At 47.0% G+C, this 25,657-nt stretch overlaps 1 protein-coding gene across 1 annotated transcript in view; it reads left to right on the top strand.

Annotated features, from left to right (window-relative positions):
* Positions 1 to 14,985, top strand: part of GNL1 (G protein nucleolar 1 (putative)) — a 31,342-nt gene extending 16,357 nt beyond the window's left edge. The window contains exons 3-12 of the mRNA XM_060271217.1: positions 2,182 to 2,318; positions 3,425 to 3,576; positions 5,763 to 5,834; positions 6,915 to 7,113; positions 8,254 to 8,349; positions 9,561 to 9,758; positions 10,862 to 11,040; positions 12,121 to 12,283; positions 12,685 to 12,825; positions 14,542 to 14,985. Of these exons, the coding sequence (XP_060127200.1) occupies positions 2,182 to 2,318; positions 3,425 to 3,576; positions 5,763 to 5,834; positions 6,915 to 7,113; positions 8,254 to 8,349; positions 9,561 to 9,758; positions 10,862 to 11,040; positions 12,121 to 12,283; positions 12,685 to 12,825; positions 14,542 to 14,843 (1,639 nt within the window). The 3' untranslated portion in view covers positions 14,844 to 14,985. The remainder of the gene's footprint in view (positions 1 to 2,181; positions 2,319 to 3,424; positions 3,577 to 5,762; positions 5,835 to 6,914; positions 7,114 to 8,253; positions 8,350 to 9,560; positions 9,759 to 10,861; positions 11,041 to 12,120; positions 12,284 to 12,684; positions 12,826 to 14,541) is intronic.
* Positions 14,986 to 25,657: the final 10,672 nt, after the last annotated feature.

Genomic DNA, 25,657 nt, shown 5'->3' with positions numbered 1-25,657 from the left:
CTGGGCGGCTTCCAACATAAAATAAAATACAGTAATCTATTAAACATTAAAAGCCTTCCTAAACAGGGCTGCCTTCAGATGTCTTCTAAAAGTCTGGTAGTTGTTGTTCTCTTTGACATCAGATGGGAGGGTGTTCCACAGGGCGGGTGCCACTACCGAGAAGGCCCTCTGCCTGGTTCCCTGCAACTTGGCTTCTCGCAACGAGGGAACCGCCAGAAGGCCCTCGGTGCTGGACCTCAGTGCTGCACAGGGCTCTTCATAAGACCCTCGCAAACAGCCTTGCTCGACGCTGCCTGTCCGCTATAGTTGGGGCTTCAAAGCATCATGCAGGGGCTTTCAAAGAGCTCTGCACTGTGCTCTGAAGTCTTTAAGTTTTGAGACTTCAGAAACACTGTGTGTGTGTTGCTTCAGAAGGCCCCTTTTGTCTCATCCCGGTTGCCTTCTTAACTGCCCACACTTGATACCAGGTGATTGGCAAGTGGGGTGTGGTTTGGCAAAGTGGCCTGGCAGGCCAAATGGACTGGGGAGGCCCTGCCTCTGATTTCAGGAATTTGTGTTACCACCCTTTGTAATAAATTTGCCCCAGGGTAGTTTACAATATCATTTAAATAAAAAACATTAATGCAATAGACATGAAAGCTGTTAAACATAGTGGGAAAATAATAACGTACTTTGCACAATACACAAATTAAAGAGTTATTGAAACAGCAATAACTTTCCTTCCCAATGTCTCAACAAATGAAACTGATCTGTAAAAATGTTACGAGAGACAAGAAAATCCTTAAAAAACAAAAAACAAAAACAGCAAAATGAAAAGGTTCCAGGTTTGTTTGTTTTTAATATGTAGCATCCTCCGGTGCTGTTTTAAACTACAAAGTATTAAAATACCTGTCTTAACCAAAGGGACAATAACATTTGATGCCAGGCAATCCCCATAGTGCGAGTCTGTGTCACAGACTGAGACAGAGGCTATAGATATATATACTGGCCTTTGTGGAAGTAGACAAGAAGATGCTTGCTGGATCAGGCCAATGGCTGCTTCTAGTCCAGCATCCCGTGAGGCCAACCAAATGCCTATGGGGTGCCCACAAGCAGAATCTGAGCACAAGAGGCTCGCCACATTTGTGCAGTTTCCAGAAAACTGGGATTCAGAAACATGACCACTTCTGGTTTGTAGCCATTAATCACTTTATCTTCCATGAATCGGTCTAATCTTTTAAAGCTGTCCGAGTTGCTGGCCGTCATTACTGCTGGCCTTTCCTGAAACAGGGAGAGAATGTCGGGGTCACATCCTTTGCTGCAGCTTTTTTTGATGTAAATATTTTTAATTAAGTTTTACATAACAAATTTTCATTTAAACATATCAATCGCCTTTACATTTAGGATTTTCAGAATCCCTTGACTTCCCTCCGCCCTTCTCTGGTTTCCATTGTCCATCCCTTTTTATTCCACTTATCCTAACCCCCCCCCCCCAAATTTGTTGTATCTATTTTTAACTTTTCCATTCTATTTTGTCTTTTACAAGTCTTTTAATCCTGCGAAAGTTTTTAACTGTTTACAATGTTCTTTTAGGTAACCTATAATTTTTTCCCATTCTCTCCTAAACTTCTGGTCATCCTGGTCTCTGATTCTCCCGGTCAGTTTCGCCATTTTGGCATAGTCCGTCATCTTCATCAGCCATTCTTCTCCAGTTAGAACTTCATCTTCTTTCCATTTCTGGGCCAGTAGTATTTTTGCGGCTGTCGTCGCATACATAAATAGTCTTTTCTGCTCTTTTTGAATTTCTGTACCTATAATGCCTAACAAAAAAGGCTCTGATTTTTCCACAAATGTTATTTGAAACATTTTTTCCCCAACTCATTATATATCATTTCCCAGAATGCTTTTGTTACTTTGCACATCCACCACATGTAGTAGAACGTGCCTTCTTTTTCTTTGCATTTCCAACATACTTTGCTGCAGCTTTTTCACGTGGCAGGTAACCTGGGCCTCCTTTCAGATGTAATGTATTGTGTTGTGTTGTGTTGTAGTGGCTGCTTAAATCACTGTAATCCTGAAACTGAGCAAGACGTGCCCGGTTCTGGGCCTCGGGTGGGAAGCTGGGCAACGAATTTCAGCCAACGATGGCCCCTCCCTTGTAGCCCCTGCCTGATCTTCCGCTGCTTTCCCCCTGCCTGACAGATACCGGCTGCACTTTGACCGGGAGAGTAAAGAGGAGGTGGAGCGGAGGAAAAAGATTGCCCGAGAGAAGATCTTGGAGCCGGCTCCAGAAGTTGAGACGGAGGTGGACATAGAAGACGTTTATAAGACTGGTTCAGGTGAGCAAAGGGGATCTGGCTAAGGCATTTGTGGGGAGTCTCGGCTGATAGGGGAAAATGCTGAAGAAGAGTTCCTCCCTCTGCCTGTAAAGCACTACCCCTCCTGGCCTCTGGAGGCAGCAGACAGTTTTGCCCTATGGAAGTACCATATGCAGGTGGTCTAAAAATGGCCCCAATAGGAAAAAATGGGGATTGAGTATGAAAGTTCCCTGTTATTACTAAGCAGTAGGTGGATAAACAGTTGCCATATTTCAAAAAGTGAAAATCCGGAGCTTTTTTTTTGGCCAAAGTTGTTCAGCTTTATTTGCAAAATCCCCCAAAATTAAGTTATTGAGCTTTTTTTTTAATGGAATTAGAAAAAAAAAATATCAACACTACTGATATGGGCTGCAATACATCCTGGATTTTCCCGGGCATTTAAATCAATTTCTGAAAATTCTGCCCGGACGCTATTGTTGGTGGATGAATCCCGGATATGTCCAGGAAATTCCGGACTTTTGGCAGCCCTGGTTTGATATATATATATAACATTAATTACAGGTAGGTAGCCGTGTTGGTCTGACGCAGTCAAAATAAAAAATAAATAAATCCTTCCAGTAGCACCTTAGAGACCAACTAAGTTTGTCATAGGTATGGAGTTTCGTGTGCATGCACACTTCTTCAGATACCAGATACTTCGTATCTAAAGAAGTGTGCATGCACACGAAAGCTCATACCTATGACAAACTTAGTTGGTCTCTAAGGTGCTACTGGAAGGATTTTTTTATATAACATTAATGTGACTGCATGCAAGTTTAAAACCCCTTAAAGGCCTGCCATGTTGCCCACATTCCATCAGTTCAGTAAGCCTCTGCTCAATTCAGTTTTTATGCTCCCTTTCTTATCATAATGTCAGCCTTGTCCTGGCTTTCAGAAAGGCTTTATATTTCTCGGATTCTCCAAATGGTAGCCAGAGAGAGAAGTGGCATCGGTGAAAAGCATTGATGGGAGTTGGAGTGATCAGGGAAGTTTATTAATGCAAGATGTAGCTTTTCCCCTTAGAACTTCTCTCCTGCTTCTTGCAAGACCTTGGCTATATCTTCCAACTGATCCTTAACCTTTCTTAGCACTGGATTTTCCAAAACGTCCGCCCTGGAATTATCAGATGACCAAGGACCAGCTCCTAGCCCGAGAGGAGAAGTGTTTTCGGGAATATCTCGAGAATATCTACAGTACATTCCCACCAAGCCAGCTGAGCTACTTTGAGCACAATTTGGAGGTGAGCCTTTAAAAGCCTGAAGAGGAAACTCAGGCTGAATGGTTCAGCTGCATGGGAGCTGAGTGGGGTGATCTTTTCCACCAGTCCGTTCATTTCATGCAGCCAGAGTCAAGTGTCAAAAACGGATTTGTAACTGGTTATCTTGCGTTGGTTAACTTTGCTTTTATGGTTCAGGGTTTCAGCTATTTTGGGGCAAGAGCTGGGGCGACAAAGAGTTGTGTTTCTTTAGCCACATTCACTCCATGCCTTTAAAGCACAACGATACCACTTTAAGTTGCCATGGCTTCTCCCCAAGGAATTCTGGGGGCTGCCGTTTGTTAAGGGTACTGAGAGTTGTTGAGATACCCCAATATATTCCCCTTGTTGGGAGATTCATTCCCCGTGTGCAGTCATAGGTTTATTGTGTATCATATGACTGGTGCTGGAGGAGACTCTTGAGAGTCCCATGGACTGCAAGAAGATCAAACCTATCCATTCTGAAGGAAATCAGCCCTGAGTGCTCACTGGAAGGACAGATCGTGAAGCTGAGGCTCCAATACTTTGGCCACCTCATGAGAAGAGAAGACCCCCTGGAAAAGACCCTGATGTTGGGAAAGATTGAGGGCACTAGGAGAAGGGGACGACAGAGGACGAGATGGTTGGACAGTGTTCTCGAAGCTACGAACATGAGTTTGACCAAACTGCGGGAGGCAGTGGAAGACAGGAGTGCCTGGCGTGCTCTGGTCCATGGGGTCACGAAGACTAAACAACTAAACCACAACAATGGCTGTATATGTTTTTGTTCCCACAGAGTGGAAGTGACGTAGACAGGATGTTTGTCTTCCTGTCTTCCTAAGTGGGACTGTTGTTCCTTTGTTCTTTCTCTTTGCTGTGTGATGCTAGAGAGAGAGGGAGCCATGATGAAGAGCTCCGTGTGTTTATATGTAAATAAAGTAGTTTAGCCAAATGCTGTGCTACTGAGTCTGTTACGCAACTGCGCAAACCTCTGCGTATCTGTGAAGGGTGCTGGTGTTCGCCTGGCACCAGTCGCTGTGATGTTCGGGCTGGAGAATGCTTATGAAGCTCCTGAACGATCACCCAGGAGGGGGAAGAACATGCCAGCCAGGCATGTGTCTCTGCCAGGGTCCTACTCGGGATAAGTAGGCCTTATCCTGACACCCCTCACAGAGCTACAATTCCCAGAGTTCCCTTCGAAGAGGGAACCACTCTGGGAATTGCAACTCTTATGTGAGGAGAATAGTGGGGTCTCCTACCAACTCCCAGCAACCTTAGCAAACTGCGGCTCCCAGAATTCTTTGGCAGAAGTCAAGATTGTAGTGCTGTAAATGTATGGTGTGAATGTGGCCTTTGTCTCTGCAGCCCTCGGTGTAACTTGAGACCTGATCCAGCCTAATCCAATTTGGTATGCTGTCTCCTACACACTATCGAAAAGCTGTGACTAAATGCAGGTTGTAGCTAGACCATCAAGCTAGTTCCTTTCTCTCTCTCTCTCTCTCTCTCTCCCCCCATCCCTTTTTTGCTTAATGTTCAGTTCAACAAACAGAGTCCTGGAGAATGTGAAAGTTTGCTCAATATTTTATGACATTTACATTGGCCCTTATAAAGGTATCGCCCAACTACAGATTTTGGATTCCCCCCGCCTTATGAACCAGCACTGTTTCCTTTGCCTCCAGTCCTTTAACAAACTATTAACGCCTAATTCTGTTTCCATGGATATTCGCTTCACATATTATGCCGTTTCTAAACAGGAAATGCTATTGTGCAGAAAATAGCATAAGAATCATGTGGCAATTGCACATGTGCATATTTCACTGGGTGTGCAAGCAATGAAAAGGACACAGTTGGCAGCAGCTCCCTAGGATTCATCCACCCAGTGAGACAAATGTGTGTGAGTTTCACACATGACAATCTAACATGTGGCTTTCATGCTTTTTCCTATGTGCTTTCATTTTTTTCATTTTCAATTTTTTTCTTCTTCTTGGGTTTTTGGTGCAGTGTAAACACAATGACGTTTGCGGATTCTGCTCCAAAATGCCAATTAAGCCCTTGGGGAGTTGTGATTGCTGGGACTCCAGTTTGATTTCGAGCATTGTGACAGTACCCAGGTTCAAAGTGGTCCTTTTAATCCCCTTAGGCCTAATGTAATCTTACACAGGCCTTTTCTAATCTCCTGATTTCTCTTGTAGACATGGAGGCAGCTGTGGCGTGTACTGGAGATGTCCGACATTGTGTTACTCATTACAGACATCCGGCACCCAGTAAGGACACTTTGCGGTTCTGTTGATGACTGGTGGCTTGTTCTCCATAGACCTTGTTTGCGCAGACCTTTGACTTGGTTTCTCAGATCTTTTAATGTGATTTAACTAGCTAAGTGTGAGGAGAATTTCTAGGGCTGACTCTATGGGGTGCAGCCTCCCCCCCCAAATCTTTTACTACACGCCCCAAGGGTGGTCCTGAGGTAGCAGTTTAATGTGAATTCCTAGCTGAACGTCTCCACCCCCATCATTCAGCCCGGACACTGAGGTCCAGCAACGAGGGCCTTCTGGCGGTTCCCTCCCTGCAAGAAAATTTTAAAAAAAGAAGCGAGGCTACAGGGAACCAGGCAGAGGGCCTTCTTGGTAGTGGCGCCTGCCCTGTGGAACGCCCTCCCGTCAGATGTCAAGGAAATAAACAACTATCTGACTTTTAGAAGTCATCTGAAGGCAGCCCTGTTTAGGGAAGTTTTTAATGTTTGATGTTTTATTGTGTTTTTAATATTCTGTTGGGAACCGCCCAGAGTGTCTGGGGAGACCCAGCCAGATGGGTGGGGTATAAACAATTTTTTATTATCATTATTATTATTAAAAGCTGCTTAAGAAGAAAATGGGAAGATCCTACAGGAGCCACATACTCTGTGGCCCGGGGGCAGTGTCTCCCATGACAATGTGGAATGGCATTTTGTATAAAGAAGAGTTTGGACCCGAGAGCCAGTGTGGTGTAGTGGTCAAGAGCGGTGGACTCATAATCCGGTGAACGTCTCCGCTCCTCCACATGCAGCTGCTGGGTGACCTTGGGCTAGTCACACTTCTCTGAAGTCTCTCAGCCTCACTCACCTCACAGAGTGTTTGTTGTGGGGGAGGAAGGGAAAGAAGATTGTGAGCCACTTTGAGACTCCCTAGGGTAGTGATAAAGCGGGATATCAAATCCAAACTCTTCTGTAAAGCCGCCCCAACCCGCCACTATATTCTCTAATCACATCTATATCACAGAGAAGAAGTAAGAAATACGTATTCTTAGCCCTCACTGTTTGGGACCACTCACTTAATTTGGCTCTCCCTTCCCCAACCCTTCCTGCCCAGGTCATCAACTTCTCCCCAGCCCTCTATGACTTCGTGACTAAGCAGATGAAGAGGAACCTCATCCTGGTACTGAACAAGATTGACCTGGCTCCCCCATCCCTGGTGGTGGCCTGGAAGCACTACTTCAAGAGCCGCTTCCCCGAAATCCACGTGATCTGCTTCACATCCTACCCGCAACAGGACCAAGATCCCAGCACCGGTATTTCCCCCCCCCATTCTTAAAAATACATTTTATTAGCGTTTATAAAGAGAGGTACTGTACAAAACCTATACCAAATATCCAGCGTTAATCTAATTGAAATAAAAAGCAACATAGAGAAAAAGAGCAGGAGAAAAAGGAAAAGAGGAGAAAAGAAGAGGAGAGGAGAGAGAGAGAAAATGAGAGAAAACAATCAGAAGAGATAGAAAAGAACTCAAAAGAGAAAACACAGAAATTAAATATCTGTTTTTTTGAAGCTTCGTAATGCAGCGTTGCTTTGTTCCAGGCATTGCAGGTCCCCGTTGTTGTAACACGATGGGACTTAGGGCCTAATTGGGATAACGGAAACCTGAATTCGTTTATTTTGTTTTGCGTTATTGGCAAAATTATGCTTGGCGTGGAGAAAATCAGTCGGCCAAATATTTTCTCGCTCTCTCGTAACTCTAGAACTCATAGAAATCCGAGTGGGAAGCTGAATGTTGGAAGATTCGGGGCAGATGAAAGAAAGTACTTATCCATGCAGCTCAAACTTTGGAACTCTCTCCCACAGGAGGCAGGGATGGCCACCAACTTGAACGGCTTTGAAAAGAGAATTGGACAAATTCATGGAGGATAATGCTATCAGTAGTAGCCACTAGGGATGTTGGCTATGCTCTGCCTCCATTGTTAGAAGCGGTAATTGTTCTGAATGCTGGTTTCTGAAAATGGCAAGTGACAAAAGTGCTCTTGTGTTTGGTTCCTGCTTTTAAGTTTCCCCCCAGGCAACTGGTTGGCCCTTGTGAGAACAGGATGGTGGACTAGATGGACCATTGGCCTGATCCAGCAGGCTTGTGTTAGGTTCTTGTGTTTACAAATGGGAAAGTCAGGGCTGAAGCAGGTGGGAAAAGGTCTTAACTACTGGCAAACTCAAAGGGGCAATAAGTCAACATGTAAACACCCCCTTTGACTTCTATGCCTTCCTAAACTGCATGAAAGTCAAAGATGGTGCTTTGGTTGCCAACTTGCCTGCCTCCCTTTTTCTGAATCTTTAGATCCAGCTGCTTTTTTAGGAAGAGGTACATTGGCTCATACCCTTTACTTCCCTGCTGGGTGAAATCTTGGCTCCCAAGACTTGATTTTCTGGGTTTTCTCTCTCGTCAGTGTTTAAGAAGCGTCGGAAGCGTCGGAAGGGCTGGAGCAGAGCCATGGGGCCCGATCAGCTGCTGAGCGCTTGCGAGAGCATCGTGGCTGGAAGAGGTGAGTTTGCATGCGTCACTCTGAGCTCTTGGCTTACCCCTACGGAGTTGGTTTAACTCCAGGGCTAAAATTCCTCTTGGTGGTCAGCACCTGTTTGTTCTTTAAACAAGGGAAGCTCCCAGAACTCGATCCTGCTTATAAGCCACATTTTCTGATCCTGAAGCCTCTTTTGCCCAGATGAATGGAACCTCAGAAATAAAGGAGAGGCACACTGTGGCTCAGTTTGTATGTAGCACTGAGCCAAAGCATGGCTTGGCATGAAGGTGAAGGCTCCTGGAGAGATTGTGGCTGCTTTGTTCCACCTCCACCACTGCTGTTGCTGTGCTACCATGAGTTAAGCCACGGTTTGGTTTACTGTGACATCTGAACCTCTGCTCATGGTTTGTTTCTTTGAGACAAACCACAGGCCTGTAAACCAAGAGTAAACCTTGGTTACCAAACCATAACCATGGCTTAGCTTACAGCAATGCAGCAGAGTCAGGACTAGAGCAGGAGCAAAGTGGTCATGATCTTCCCTCTGGGAAGGTAAAAGGGTAAAGGACCCCTGGACGGTTAAGTCCAGTCAAAGGCGACTGGGGTTGCAGCACTCATCTCGCTTTCAGGCCGAGGGAGCCGGCGTTTGTCCACAGGCAGCTTTCTGGGTCATGTAGCCAGCATGACTAAACTGCTTCTTGCGCAACGGGATACCGTGATGGAAACCAGAGCGCATAGAAATGCTATTTACCTTCCCGTCACAGCGGTACCTATTTATCTATTTGCACTGGTGTGCTTTTGAACTGCTAGGTTGGCAGAAGCTGGGACAGAACAACAGGAGCTCACTCCATCACGGGGATTCGAACCGTCGACCTTATGGCCTGCAACCCCAAGAGGCTCAGTGGTTTAGACCACAGCACCACCCATGTACTTATGTGTTCACACTAACCCATGATTTGCTTAACATAGCACATGAACCAGGCCTGTGTCTGCTCTAAGGTTCCCTCCAACTAATCTAGGCATTCAGAGTAACACAGTCCCAACAAAGTTTTGATACAATATTTGTGCAGCCCAGTTTTCCTTCTCTTTCAAGCAGAAGTAAGCCCCACATAATTTCACCTGCACTTGAATTTGTGCATTGGATTTCAGCATTAGATTCCGAAACGGGTTGTGTGGCGCTGTTTGCATCACTGCTTGTTGTGGGTCTTTTTTTGGCATCTCTTTCCTCTTTTCTCCAGTGGATTTGAGCAGCTGGAAGGAGAAAATCGAGCGGGACGCAGCTAGCTCTCGCCTGCCGCTTGAGGACTCGGAGGAAGAGGACGACGACGACGAAAGCGCAGCGGTACTGGTGGAGCACCAAACGGATGTGGCCATGGAAGTCGGGGGCTTCTCCCAGGAAATCTATAAAGATGGAATCCTGACAGTGGGCTGTGTAGGTGAGTGTGCCCTCTGGTGGTGGACAAAGACATCCAGCTAGAAACGGTTGAGTGTTGACTCTTAAGTTGGGTTGGGATGTTTATACAGTGGTACCTCGGTTTGTGAACACAATCTGTTCTGCGGAGGCGTTCGCTCGCCAAGGTATTCGCTCGCCGAAGGCACGCTTCTGCACGTGCGCAAAGCGCCAATAGAGCGCTTCTGCGCGCACGCTGCACAGATCGCATCTGCGCATCCGACACCTCAGAACCAGGATGTAAACACTTCCGGGTCCGTGGCGTTCGTAAACAGAGGTTTTCGTAAACCGAGGTAGTCGTAAACCGTATCAGTACTTGCTTAAGAAATAAGCAAGTACTTGCTTAAGAAATAAGCTTTATTAAATGATTGCCTCATTTGCTGCTCTTTACGGATCTGCCTTCCTGAATGGGTACATGAGGAAACAGTTCTTCCGCCCTTCAAATCCCTCCTCTAAACCCTCCTTTAAGGTTACCAGATGTCCCCGTTTCCCGGGGACAGTCCCCGGATTTACCAATCAGTCCCCATACAAAATCCATTGAAGTTGAAAAGTGTCCCCGGATTCTGGTAACCTTACTTTAATTTATCCTCATAATCCTCATTTGTCACTGCAGCCAACCTTTAGGCAAATGCAGTGGCATCTGCCCACATTCCTTCCATCCTTCCCTTAACTCTCCTACCCCCCCCCCTCTGTTTCCCCACTTGCCTGTTTTGGATTTTAAAGCTCATTGGGAGTGAGGACCCACCTGCATTGCCTTTCTTGAGCCCCCATAAGCAGCAAGGGTGCAGCATAAATAAACCGGTAGATCTTGTAGGGTATCTAATGCAGGACATGCAGGGCTAGAGCACCCCCAACTAATGACTTTCCAGGCTCAGCTTGAAGACGTTTAGATTTTAAAGCTCATTGGGAGTGATTTTAAAGCTGATTGCCTCACTGAGGCCCCGCATGCACCAGTGGTGCAGCATAAATACAGTTGGAGGTAGACCTCAAAGGGCATCTACTGCAGGACATCCATGACTAGAGCATCCACGACATACAATTGCCCAGCCTCTGCTTGAAGACCTCCAATACCTCTTCCTCCCCCCACAGGCTTTCCCAACGTGGGCAAGTCCTCGCTCATAAATGGCTTGGTGGGCCACAAGGTGGTGAGCGTCTCCCGCACTCCAGGCCACACCAAGTACTTCCAGACCTACTTCCTGACGCCCACAGTCAAGCTGTGTGACTGCCCTGGGCTCATCTTCCCCTCCCTGGTGGACAGGAAACAGCAGGTAAGTGTTTGTGAAGTAGGAGAGGAGTGGAGGAGACGAATGATCTGGGAGGGATTTATTACTGGGACTTTGGGGGAGAGGGCGTGAGGTTGAACAAGCTGGGAGGTGGTATAATAATAATAATAATAATTTATTATTTATACCCCGCCCATCTGGCTGGGTTCCCCCAGCCACTCTGGGTGGCTTCCAACAAAATATTAAAATACAGAAATCCACCAGACATTAAAAGCTTCCCTAAACAGGGCTGCCTTAAGATGCCTTCTAAAGGTCTAGTAATTGTTGTTCTCTTTGACCTCTGGTGGGAGGGCATTCCACAGGGCGGGTGCCACTACCGAGAAGGCCCTCTGCCTGGTTCCCTGTAACTTGGCTTCTCATAGCGAGGGAACCTCCAGAAGGCCCTCGGCGCTGGACCTCAGTGTCCAGGCAGAACGATGGGGGTGGAGACGCTCCTTCAGGTATACTGGACCGAGGCCGTTTAGGGCTTTAAAGGTCAGCACCAACACTTTGAATTGTGCTCGGAAACTTACTGGGAGCCAATGTAGGTCTTTCAGAACCGGTGTTATGTGGTCTTGGCGGCCGCTCCCAGTCACCAGTCTAGCTGCCGCATTCTGGATTAATTGCAGTTCCCGGGTCACCTTCAAAGGTAGCCCCACATAGAGCGCATTGCAGTAGTCCAAGCGAGAGATAACCACTCTGGCGAGACAGTCCGCAGGCAGGTAGGGTCTCAGCCTGCGTACCAGATGGAACTGATAAACAGCTGCCCTGGACACAGAATTGACCTGCGCCTCCATGGACAGCTGTGAGTCCAAAATGACTCCTGGTCCTTCAGGGGTACAGTTACCCCATTCAGGACCAGGGAGTCCTCCACACCTGCCCGCCTCCTGTCCCCCACAAACAGTACTTCTGTCTTGTCAGGATTCAATCGTGTTGTTTCTTCAGCAGGGGGAGTAGAACTCAAAAGTCTGGTTGGTCTCACATTGGTTGAAAGAAAATCCCTTGTGTCTTCTCAGTCTGCTTCCTCAGAGTAATAGATGGGATCTGCAGGCCCTGTAACAAGTGTGCCCTTCCTCTCATTTTTAGATCCTGGCTGGCATCTACCCTATTTCCCAGATCCAGGAGCCCTACACTTCTGTGGGGTTCCTGGCCAGCCGAATTCCAGTCCAAGCCTTGCTCAAGCTGAAACATCCTGAGGCCGAACATGGGAAACCTGAGCCCCCGTGGTGCGCCTGGGATGTCTGCGAAGGTAAAAGGGTGAACAAGGGTGCAGCGAAGGCATGGCGCTGCAGTTTAGCACAGGATAGCCAGTCTGGTGTCCTCCAGGTGTCATAGACCGGGGTTTCCCAAACTTGGGTTTCCAGCTTTTTTTTGGACTACAACTCCCAACATCCCTGACCACTGCTCCTGCTAGCTAGGGATGATGGGAGTTGTAGTCCAAAAAAACCCCAAAGCAGCAGAAGACCCAGTTTGGAAAACCCCTGCCATAGACAGTCTCAGTCAGCACAGCCAATGGTCTGGGATAATGCAGGTGGGTGGGGTCCATGACGTCTGGATGCATCATGCTGGCAACCCTTGATTTAGCAGGAAGGCTGAGCAATGTCAGTATGTCTGTGAACTCTGACGCCATCTCTACCCTCTTTTTTTTAGCCTGGGCTGAGAAGCGAGGCTACAAGACCGCCAAGGGAGCCCGCAATGATGTCTACCGAGCAGCCAATAGCCTCCTACGTCTGGCGGTGGACGGGCGCCTCTGTGTCTGCATGAGGCCTCCGGGCTACTCTGCAAGGAAAGGTACCCGTGGTTAAGGATAAAATAACCAAGACCCAGGTGGCGCTGTGGGTTAAACCACAGAGTCTAGGGCTTGCTGATCAGAAGGTCGGCGGTTCGAATCCCTGCAACGGGGTGAGCTCCTGTTGCTCGGTCCCAGCTCCTGGCCACGTAGCAGTTCGAAAGTACATCAAAGTGCAAGTAGATAAATAGGGACTGCTCCGGCGGGAAGGTAAACGGCGTTTCCGTGTGCTGCTCTGGTTCGCCAGAAGCAGTTTTGTCATGCTGGCCACATAACCCGGAAGCTGTCTGCGGACAAACGCCGGCTCCCTCGGCCTATAGAGCGAGATGAGCGCCGCAACCCCAGAGTCGGACACGACTGGACCTGATGGTCAGGGGCCCCTTTACCTTTACCTTAACCAAGCTTATATAAAGCCTCACTTGAAGCAGAGTCAGCAGGGGCTATGCAAGGAAAAGTCCTGTCTCACAAACCTATTAGAATTCTATGTCAACCAGCACATAGAGAGAGGTGATCTGGTTGACATAGTGTACTCGGACTTTCAAAAAGGTTTTGACAAAGGCGCCTCAGCAAAGACTCCCAAGTAAGTTTAGCAGTCATGGGATAAGAGAATAGGTTTTGTGGTGGATCAGGAATGGTTATCATAAATTTACAGTTATCTGAATGAAGAGGTAGAGAAACTGGAGCCACCAAGGTTCAACATTGGGAGGGTGCACAACCTCCCGAGTGAGTCCATTCCACTGTCAAACAGTTCTTAGTGTCAGAAAGTCCTTCCTTATGTTTAGTTAGAATCTCCTTTCTTGCAACTTGAATCCATTGGTTTTGGGTCTTCTTCATAATAATAATTATAATTCTACCCCGCCCATATGGCTGGGTTTCCCCGACAACTCTGGGCGGCTCCCAACAGAATGTTGTTGTTGTCGTCGTTTAGTCGTGTCCGATTCTTCGTGACCCCATGGACCAGAGCACGCCAGGCACTCCTGTCTTCCACTGCCTCCCGCAGTTTGGTCAAACTCATGTTCGTAGCTTCGAGAACACTGTCCAACCACCTCGTCCTCTGTCGTCCCCTTCTCCTTGTGCCCTCCATCTTTCCCAACATCATCAGGGTCTTTTCCAGGGAGTCTTCTCTTCTCATGAGGTGGCCAAAGTATTGGAGCCTCAGCATCACGATCTGTCCTTCCAGTGAGCACTCAGGGCTGATTTCCTTCAGAACATAATATTAAAAACACTGTAAATCATCAAACATTAACAACTTCCCTAAAGAGGATTGCCTTCAGATATCTTACTGTCCAGAGCAAGAGAAAACAAGCTTGCGCCATCTTCCACATGGCAGCCCTTTTGAATTTGTTCGTAAATGATCTATAGTTAGAAGTGAGCAGTGAGGTAGTCAGGTTTGCTGACATTGCTAAATTGTTCAGGATCATTTAAACAAAAGGAGATTTATGAAGTGCTCCAAAAGGACCTCTCCAAACTGTGTGCATGGGTGGTAAAATGGCAAATGCCGTTCAGTGTAAACAAGTGTAAAGTGATGTGTGATGGGACAAAACATCTTAATTTCGTATATACAATCATGGAATTTGAACTTGAGACTTTCGGGAGACAGTCCCCCACCCCGTTTTACTAGAACTATGAAATTTGCCACCTTAGTGGCTTTCACCAGGTGACCTTTGACCCTTGGCAATTCCTGTGATTCTGACAGTTCCCTCCCCCTCTCTCTCCAGCAATGTGGGAACACCACCCTGAAACGGCTGAGATTGCCGCTTTGCAAGAGGCCCACCGCCATGAAGGCAAGTGCAGCTCCGGGGAGGAGGTGGAAGAAGAGGAAGAGGAGGAGGAAGATGAAATCTCCAGCTCGGGAGAAGAAGAGGATGATGAGAAAGATCGGGATGCAGACGAAGAAGGTGAGGAGGAAGAAGAACCACACTCGGCGCCCAAGAGCGGGCCTAGCCAGCTTGGCCCTTCTAGGAAAGGAAAGTTTGATGGCCGGAACTTGTTTGCTTTGCTTGGGGAGGATGAATGTTAGCAGCTCCCCCTGCTGGACAGACTGAGAGGAGATGGATGGCCCTCTCCTCTCCCCCATTCTGCTCCCGCCTCCCCACACACCCCATGTTCATTTTCAAGCTCCAGAGCCACTGTATATCAATAAAGGTGATGTTTATTTCCTGGCCCACCTCCCATCACTGTGGGGAGGGCATGGGGCAAGGGATAAGAATACATTCGTTCTTTGGCTCCGACCGTGGCCATCCAGGCATTCCTGCAAAACTCACAAACGGCATGAAGGCAAAAGAGCCACCCTCTCTTTGTGACCCCACCCCATCTGAGGAGATCTCGTACACAAATAGCAAATTCAATTTCCTAGCTGCCAGCCTTTATGTGGCCAAAATGGAACCCTTCCTCCAAGGAAGAGAGGGAGGTATCAGAAACCTTGGGGCAGCTCTGTTGGTTACGTATATCCAAGAATTTTTTTTTGGGGGGGGGGAATAGATAAAGCCACGCAATGAGAACTGGATATGCTCAGTGAGTACAGAAAACTGGCTGGGGGGGGGGCTGGTGGACTGCAGGAATGGCAAACTGGAGAGGGATGGGTAGCAATGGAGTGTGCTGGGAAAGGGTAACGTTTTGGATCAGAAGCACTCAATGCCCTGACATTTTCTTCCAAGTCTTTACTGGACAGACTTCCGTGGCTACGGTACTGCTGCTCTGGTGCTTATCACTGGAGAGAGAGAGTACCTTGCCTTCAGCTTCTTCTCCCATCATCCACAGCCATATGTGACGATTGCTGAGCCTGATGGGGGTTGTAGTTCAGCAACATGTGGAGGGCCAGAGGTTTCCACACTTACATGTAGGCTCCAGCCTAAGACAGAGTTGGGTCCTTGTTGGCTAAGAGCACCGGGGATGATGGGAGTTGTAGTCCAACAACATCTAGGGACCCAAGATTGAATGACACCAGCTTGTAGGACATATTGTTGCCTAGGCTAAGTAGTCCTAGGTCTTGATAGGCGGCCACACGTATACCACCTTGAATTTCATAATGGAAGAAAGGAAGGATACGGCAGCAGGAAATTGAAAGTAATGTTTCTTAAATAAATCAAGGCCCTGCTATATAGGCCTGCAGGATGCTTCCTCATGTTGGATTTTGGGCAGGGGGGAGGTATGTTGCCAGGATACTGTTTTGAACATAAGTAATTTCAACTGATTTTAATAGCATTTTAATATTGCTTTAAACTGCCCAGGGTGGGGCCTTATAGACAAAGGTGGCAAAAAAATACTAATTTGATAGAATGCTCTGCATTGGGATACAGAAGGGGCAAGCTGAAAAAAGTTTCATTTGCCCAATCGGGCTCCCAAAATTGCTTCCTATGGTAATGACACAAGGCATGAGCCTCACAGAAGTGATTGAAAAGCAAAATGAAAGCTATTATGGAAGAATCCAGTCAGTTAGCTAACCTTGCCCGTGGCAGATATGCATTTTCCCACCTTCCCCTGAAACAACCATGCTCTACAACGCTGTGTCACAAGCTGTCCTTGGGAACGGTCCCAGATCTCAGAAGGCAGGCAGTGGGGACAAGTGCTGTGTTGCCCTTTGAGGAACACAAAACAGCACTGGAGGCTGCTGAGCAAAATGGCCCCAGTGGGCTCCATTGTGTTCATCAGGCACCCCGAAACTTCGGCCCTCCAGATGTTTTGGACTACAATTCCCATCTTCCCCGACCACTGGTCCTGCTAGCTAGGGATCATGGGAGTTGTAGGCCAAAACATCTGGAGGGCCGCAGTTTGGGGATGCCTGGTGTTCACTGTCACCTCCTGATTGCTTGCCTTTTCCCTCGAGGGCCACATCCACACCACATTTAAATCACCCTAGTACCACTTCAAGTCAGTCCAGTGGCGTAGCAAGGTCAGGTGGTACCCGGTGCGGATTTTTTTTTTTGTCACCCCAACACACATTGAAATTATTTTTAAAAGAAACAAATAAGATACAGTTGCAAGTGTTATTTACTGGTTTAATTACTTAACATTGGGACCATAAGCACTTAAAACCTGACTTTGTACTCTGCAAATTTTGAAATCACATCATCAAAATCAATTCCTTTTGCTTTTGGCAGAAAGAAACACCCCCTCTCCTTCCTTATCCATATGCTCTCCACTACACAGCGTCGAGTTCAGCCGCATTTTGTTGCGTTTGTTGACTGAACTAAAAAGTTTCAATACGTATTTTGTTGACTTGTTGAGGTTAATTGTCAGACGAAGTTGTTAAACTCGTTTTAATATTATTATTTTTAAAAATGTGAGCCCAATTTTTTTTTACTTTTAAAACATATTTTGCCATTTTGTCACCCCCCTCAATGATGACACCCAGGGATGCCTGCACTGCCCCCCTTCCTATGCCACTGGTGAGAGTATGAGAGAAACTGCTTTGGTATAGAATCGCTGGGGGGGGGGGGGACTTCTCGTCTGGTCCAGCATAGAATCATAGAGTTGGAAGAGACCACAAGGGCCATCCAGTCCAACCCCCTGCCAAGCAGGAAACACCATCAAAGCATTCCTGACAGATGGCTGTCAAGCCTCCGCTTAAAGACCTCCAAAAAGGAGACTCCACCACACTCCTTGGCAGCAAATTCCACTGTCGAACAGCACTTACTGTCAGGAAGTTCTTCCTAATGTTTAGGTGGAATCTTCTTTCTTGCAGTTTGAATCCATTGCTCCGTGTCCGCTTCTCTGGAGCAGCAGAAAACAACCTTTCTCCCTCCTCTATATTACATACTTTTATATATTTGAAATATATAAAAAGAAAGAGGTATGATTACCTCTGTTGAGAAAGAAACAAGGGGAACATGTCGGGGGGGTGGGTGAGTAGACCTGAAAGAGATTGACTTCCCTAAAATTACCGTAGTTTTTCAGCTAGTTCATTGCTTCCCCCCCCATTCTCTATAAAAGTCATCAAAATAAATTCAATCAGCCTTTATTTATAACAGCTAGTGTCTCTGTCTTTAGATCTGTCTGCATGTGGACCATCCCATAAGCAGGGAATCCGGTAATGTGTTGGCACCCCTGAACCTGACCATAAGCAAATAAGCCTTTTTCAACTTAACACAGGTAAAGCCCTACTCTTATGCGCACTTACTAATAGGTGTAAATCCATTAAAATTTAGGGATTCCTAAATGAATAGGTCCAGGCTGCACAAAAACTGGTATTTGGTACTTCAGCCCACATCTCAGAATAACAGATAGACACCATACTGAGATTTTTGTAACTGCTCCATACAGGGCATGTTATAAGGTGATAGGTAATATCGGCTTCCAACCGAATATTAAAAACAGTACAGCATCAAACATTAAAAACTTCCCTAAACAGGACCGCCTTCAGTTGTCTTCTAAAAGTAAAATAGTTGCTTCAGCAACCACCCACTCAATCACCTTGCCCAAGAATGGAAGATTTGAGACTGGGCAATAGTTGGCCATACTGGCCTGTTCTAAAGATGTTTTTTAAAGAAGCGGTTTAATGACCGCCTCTTTCAGGAGGTCTGGGAATGCTCCCTCACAGAGGGAAGCATTCACCACCCCACAGAGCCCATCGCCCAGCCCTTCCCGGCTTGCTTTTATCAGACAGGATGCACAAGGATCAAGAAGACAGGTGGTTGGTTTCATGCATCCAAGCAGCCTGTCCACATCCTCGGTGGTAACAGATTGAAACTGATTCCATGCAACTCGCCCAGACAGGGCTCCGGCACTTTCCCGCCCCTGCTTTGCTCCCACAGTGGTGTCTACCTCCTTCCGAATCTGAGCAACTTCATCTGCAAAAAAACTGCAAAAGATATTGGGGTCTTCACAAGGCCCCGATGGTGAAGGTGGTTCTGTTAAATTGTGAACCACCTGAAAGAGTTTCCTGCTACTATTTTCTGCAGATGCAATAGAGGCGGTGAAGAAAGTCTTCTTCGCCGTCGCCGTCGCCACTTGCTAGGCTCGATGTTGAGCTCTAACCCGTGTCTGGCCCGATTCAGAATGAGTTTTTCACCACCGGTGTTCTAGCCGTCTCAGCGATTGTTTCATCACCCTCAGCTCCAGGGAAAACCACGGGGCGGCCAGCCTCCATGCAATCGGAGAGGACGCTTTGGAGCCAGACAGTCAATAGCCTGGGTTAACTCCATATTCCAATGGGTCACCAGGGAATCAGCTGAAAGGCCATCAACATGGAATAAAGCATTCCCTACCACTCTCTGGAAACCATTTGGATCCATTAAGTGGTGAGGGTGGACCATCTCAATTGGTCCCACCTTCCTGCAGAGGCGAAGGGTCGCGGAGAAGTCCAGTTGCACCAGGAAGTGATCTGACCATGGCACTTCTTTTGTTTCACTTTTACTTAGTGTCAGATCACCCACGTCACTAGAGGTGAACACCAGGTCCAAGGCATGTCCACAGACTTATTCAGGGACAGCCCCATGGAGGCCATTCTTTCCACGAAGTTCCGAGCAGCCCCTTGTAAGGTCGTATCGGCATGGGTGTTAAAATCCCCTAAGACAACCAAACTAGGTGTCTCCAGGAGAACATCCGCCATCTGCCTGAAGCAGCTCGGGCAGGGAATCTTTGGTGCAGCGGGGAGGTCGGTACACCAAAAGGAATCCTGTACTGCCCCTATTGCCCAACTTCCAGAACATGCACTCAGAGAACTGGGTCTTCCCAGTAGGATGCCTGATGCAAGCTAGTGACTTCCTAAAAATCACTGCAACCCCCCCGCCGCCGCCCACATGACCTGGGTTGCTGTGCGTAAGAGAAACCTGGTGGACAAGCAGCAGCTAGGACAGGCCCACCTGCTTCATCCAACCAAGTCTCTGTTACACATGTCAGGTCAAGTCCTCCATCCACGATCAAGTCATGGATGGCAGTGGTCTTATGAATCATTGACCTAGCATTGCACAGCAACACCTTCAGGTCATGTGGGTTTCCCTTGCTGATTCCAGTATCTATCCGGTCAAGACCAGACCCGGAGGCACGGATAGTCTTCAAACAATGACTAAGCCTCCCTGCGAGGCCCCTCCTAGCCCCACAGCGGGGGTCTTGCAAGTTCCCATCAAGCAAGATGATGGAGCAAAGTATTTTCCTTCTCATCTTACTTTACAAGCTCATATATTGTTCATGTGAGAGACGTGGTCTGCGAGCCCCGAGAAATGTAGCCTGACAAGCATTCCTTTCTTATCTTACTACAGGCTCGTATACTTTAAGGAATGCCTTATGAGGAACGGCTTAGGGGGCTGGGTATGTTTAGCCTGGAGAAGAGAAGGTTGAGGGGTGATATGATGAAAGGATGCCATATAGAGGAGGGTGAAAGGTTGTCTGCCTGCCTGCCTGTGTCTGCCTGCCTGTGTCTATGCTGATAAAACAACCCTTGTGTTGCAAATTAAAGTCAAAATGCTGAGAAAAGGAGGCAACACGTCGACCAGTTCTTGGGCAAAAAATAACTATTTTAATCTGTAGTTAACCATAAATCAGACAATGACCCAGGGTAATCATCTGTTTCGGTTAATGCTTCTTCAGTTTTATAACTAAAATAAATCAAATAAATATAAGTTAATAATCATGTCATACATACTATAAATCATACATTATAATCAGGTCAATAGCCGGCATGGACACGAATATATACAGTCCATATTATTATCACAATGCAAAAATACAGGAAGATACAGCAATAAGACAATGAAACAAACATACAACATACCTAGTACTTGCGTGTACTCTGCGGAACAGGGGTCATACTCATACGTAACCCCTGCTGCCTGATGCAAGGAATAAAGAGCTTAATATACAGTAGCACCACAGGTCACACCCTAGTCAACCAAGGCTAATTAAATTTTAAAGTAACATGCACCTCAAGATCCTGAAAGTAATCTAATTAAATAAAACAACTCAAATCACACTCAGAGTTCAATCCCTCTGGATGGAGCGTTTTAAACATGAAAATAAACTGTGATTCTTTCTGTCTTAATAATCTGACATAATCTCGTTATACTATAAGGAATGCCTTATGAGGAACGGCTTAGGGGGCTGGGTATGTTTAGCCTGGAGAAGAGAAGGTTGAGGGGTGATATGATGAAAGGATGCCATATAGAGGAAGGTGTAAGGTTGCCTGCCTGCCTGCCTGTGTCTGCCTGCCTGCCTGTGCCTGCCTGCCTGTGCCTGCCTGCCCGTGTCTGCCTGTGCCTGCCTGCCCGTGTCTGCCTGTGCCTGTCTGCCTGCCTGGAATTTGGAACTCCTGTCGGATCAAGAGTCGTGAAGGAAGGGGAAAAGGTTCCAAGAGGAACTACCCTCGGAGCTGGGGATGACTGTTAATGACTGCAATTGGACTTACAGGAAAAAGCAAGGGGTGAGATGGCTAAAAATAGCTTTATCGTGTAGAATGAGATAAGAATCCGGTGTCCTTGTTCAGACCAGGTCTCTCCGTGGTTTTAAGCTTCGTAATGAGTTGCAATTCAGCAACTTCTCTTTCCAGTCTGTTTCTGAAATTTTTCTGTAATAAAACAGCTACTTTGAGATCTTGTATAGAATGTCCTGGGAGATTGAAGTGTTCTCCTACTGGTTTCTCTGTCTTGTGATTCCTGATGTCAGATTTATGTCCATTTATCCTTTGGCGTAGGGTTTGGCCTGTTTGTCCAATATAGAGAGCTGAAGGGCACTGTTGGCATTTGATGGCATACACAATGTTAGAGGATGAGCAATTAAATAGTCCTGAGATGGTATGTTGGATGTTGTTGGGGCCAGTAATGGTGTTGTCTGGGTGTATGTGGCAGCAAAGTTGGCATCTAGGTTTATTGCAGGCTCTGGTACCAGTGTCCATGTTAAGTCTGGTGGTTGTATTATTGTGGGTGAGGAGTTGTTTAAGATTGGGTTGGAGTGTGTGGAGTGTGTTTTACTTTGAGGGGTGTTTTGGGGACACCAAATTGGGAGGGGTGGCTAATACCCCAGAGGACAGGATCACACTTCAAAATGACCTTAACAGATTAGACAACTGGGCCAAAGCAAACAAGATGAATTTTAACAGGGAGAAATGTAAAGTACTACACTTCGGCAAAAAAAATAAAAATGAAAGCCACAAATAAAGGATGGGTGACACCTGGCTTGAGAGCAGTACATGTGAAAAGGAACTAGGAGTCTTGGTAGACCACAAACTTGACATGAGTCAACAGTGTAATGCAGCAGCTAAAAAAGCCAATGCAATTCTGGGCTGCATCAATAGGAGTATAGCATCTAGATCAAGGGAAGTAATAGTACCACTGTATTCTGCTCTGGTCAGACCTCACCTGGAGTACTGTGTCCAGTTCTGGGAACCACAGTTCAAGGAGGATACTGACAAGCTGGAATGTGTCCAGAGGAGGGCAACCAAAATGGTCAAAGGCCTGGAAATGATGCCTTATGAGGAACGGCTTAGGGAGCTGGGTAAGTTTAGCCTGGAGAAGAGAAGGTTGAGGGGTAATAGGATAGCCATGTTCAAATGTATTAAAGGATGCCATATAGAGGAGGGAGAAAGGTTGTTTTCTGCTGCTCCAGAGAAGCGGACACAGAGCAATGGATTCAAACTTCAAGAAAGAAGATTACACCTAAACATTAGGAAGAACTTCCTGACAGTAAGAGCTGTTCGGCAGTGGAATTTGCTACCAAGGAGTGTGGTGGACTCTCCTTCTTTGGAGGTCTTTAAGCAGAGGCTTGACAGCCATCTGTCAGGAATGCTTTGATGGTGTTTCCTGCTTGGCAGGGGGTTGGACTGGATGACCCTTGTGGTCTCTTCCAACTCTATGATTCTATGCTGGACCAGACGAGAAGTCCCCCCCCCCCAGCGAACGCAACACCATTGAGGCATAGTTTGCCGAGCTATAGAAAACAGTAGGGAAGGTAGAAAAAAATAATGAATGAATAAAAATGATGGTGGCACTCGTTATATAGCACTTGAGGTGGAATTTGTTACAAATATGCACCTTTTGCACATTTTCTACACAATAAAAAGAATAAAAGAAAATTATGTTTTGAATAAGGCAGACCATTGATTGGACTGAGCATAAGGTAGCTCCTCCTCATTTCTTCTTACGAATACAAGGGATTTGGGGGAGGGAGACAGAGTAGGAAAGGAAGGCTAAGAATTAACCAGTGTCATTTGCTTACTTGCTTTCACATGTGTTTGAAATATGATTGGCCGGGGGGGGGGGGGTGCCAGAAGGTGATCTCGCCTAGGGCGCAAAAAACCCTAGCACCGGCCCTGCTCTAATCCTGTTTCCTGCTTGGCCGGTTGGACTGGATGGCCCCTGTGGTCTCCTCCAACTCTATGATTCTCTGATTCTATGTTATCAGCTTATGTCTGGTATGTCCTGAGGCTTGTGATCCTGGCCCTTTGTAAGGAATGTTGTCCCTGCAAGGATGAGTATGTAGTGTCCTTGCCCACTGTAGCTGCTCATCCTGTTTGGCAGCTGTTCTTGCAAGGGTAGGTATGTGATGATCTTATCCAGGGGTCAGCAAACCTTTTCCGCAGGGGGCCGGTCCACTGTCCCTCAGACCTTGTGGGGGGCCGGTCTATATTTTTTTTTGGGGGGGGGAATCAAACGAATTCCTATGCCCCACAAATAACCCAGAGATGCATTTTAAATAAAAGGACACATTCTACTCATGTAAAAACATGCTGATTTCCAGACCGTCCGCGGGCATGATTTAGAAGGCGATTGGGCCGCATCCGGCCCCCGGGCCTTGGTTTGGGAACCCCTGATCTTATCTATAGCCGAAGGCTATCTACTTCCTTCAAAACAAAGCAATGGGGGGGGGGAGAGAAAAAACTTAAAATGCCACCAACTGCTTAAGGACATTTTAAAACACATTAGACACTCATTTCTATAGCATGTGAGCCTTTGTGTCAGTGTCAGGTGAACAGGTATTTTATTTTTATTGGCGGTGGGAGAGATCAGAGGGCCCAGGAGGTGGTTGGTTGCAGAATATTCCTCGAAGCAATGCCCAAAATCTCTGGTGTTTTAAGGTAACCCCCAATGGCTGTTCACACATGCGAGGGAGTCATTGCCTGCTGCACTCAACATGCGGCGACTGTGTGTGTGCGTTTCTAAACTCCTGGGAGGCAGAGACCCAAATCTGGACCGAGACAAGGGGATGGCAGATCTCTAGCTAGGGATTGATCCAAGCTCCTTCTGCCCGTTGACCAGAAAAGTCATGTCCCCCACAAAGAAAGCCCACCCTGAGATTCTTTTTCCTTTCGCTCTCCAATTTTACAAAGGCAAACTCCTATTAGGCAAAGGTGGGTTGCAGAACTTCTAAAAGAGTTTTGCTTAAACAAAATGTGGTGGTTCTCTCTTTGCGAATAAGTGAGGTTCATAGACCACAGAATCATAGAGTTTGAAGGGACCAATAAGGTAATCTAGTTGAACACCCTGCAATGCAGGAATATTTTTGACAAGGTGGGGCTTGAACCCACAACCCCAAGAAACTCATGCTCTACCAACTGAAGTATCCCAGGACTCAGATCAAATTCAGCTGGTAGGATTGTAAGATGAATCAGGAGCAAAGGTTTTGTATGAATATATAACCTCAAGTTATGATGATGCTTCCAAATGCACTGGTACAAATAAATTTTCAGATTGAACAAGTGGTATCATACTACTACTACTACTAATAATAATAATAATCAGGGGCGTAGGAAGACGGGGGCGATGAGGGCGCTGCACTCCGGGCAGCACGATCCCGAGGGCGCCCCGGCCCCAGAACGTGTGCCACGCCCCCGCAGGTGGCATGCCCCACCCCCAAAATGCCCGCCCGGCCCAAAATGTGATTCGCCCCAAAACGCACGCCCCGCCCCCGGTACCAGAGCATGAAGCTCCGCCACTGATAATAATTCCCCAGCCACTTTGGGCGGCTTCCAGAAAAATATAAAATCATAATAAGACATCAAACATTAAGAACTTCTTGATCCTGCTTCTTTGAGAGAAGCTGACAAATTTAGGATAGATGCTCTATCACTAAGTGACAGGGAACAGGCAGAGGGCCTTCTCGGTAGTGGTGCCGCCCTGTGAAATGCCCTCTCGTCAGATGTCAAGAAAATAAACATCTATCTGACTTTTATAAGACATCTGAAGGCAGTCCTGTATGGAGAAGCTTTTAATGTTTGATGCTTCATTGGTTTTAAAAAAATATTATGTTGGGAGCCTCCCAAGTGGCTGGGGAAACCCAGCCAGATGAGTGGGTATAAATAATGTTGTTGTATTATTATTATTATTATTAATATTATTACGCCTAATTGAATAGCAGTTGCCGGAAGCTGCTGGAAGGGAGAGATGCTCTTGGGCTCCAATCCTCCTTGCAGGCTTGGCCACCATGAGGAGACAGTGCTGAGATTCCTGCATTGCAGGGGGTTGGACTAGATGACTCTCAGGGTCCCCTTCCATCTCTACGATTCTAGGATTCTAAAAGGGTAAGGGACTAGATGGGCTTGATCAAACCAGAGGGGTCTTCGTGTGATCTGTTTGTCCATGCAGACGTGTGTGTGTGTGTGTGTGTGTGAGAGAGAGAGAGAGAGAGAGAGAGAGAGAGAGAGAGAAAACACCTTCAGGAGAGCCCACTGTCTCTTCTTTGCAACGAGGATGAATCAGCTGCAACAACCTCACACTTGACCCGCCGCTTCCCTGCCTGCTCTCTCTCCATCCCGAACCCCAATTCGATGGGTATTGCATTGTATTGCACAACCCCCCCCACTCCACCCCAAAAGCTTGCTGCACCCCTAGGCGCTTTGCACTCACCCGATTCCTTGCAGAACAAGGGCAATGCACGACGGCAGAGGGGGCGGGTCAGCTGTTCTGC

Source organism: Zootoca vivipara, chromosome 2, assembly GCF_963506605.1.
Source record: "Zootoca vivipara chromosome 2, rZooViv1.1, whole genome shotgun sequence".
Lineage (NCBI taxonomy): Eukaryota > Metazoa > Chordata > Lepidosauria > Squamata > Lacertidae > Zootoca > Zootoca vivipara.
The sequence above is the reverse complement of the archived record's forward strand: the minus strand, read 5'-3'. Positions and strand labels throughout refer to the sequence as shown.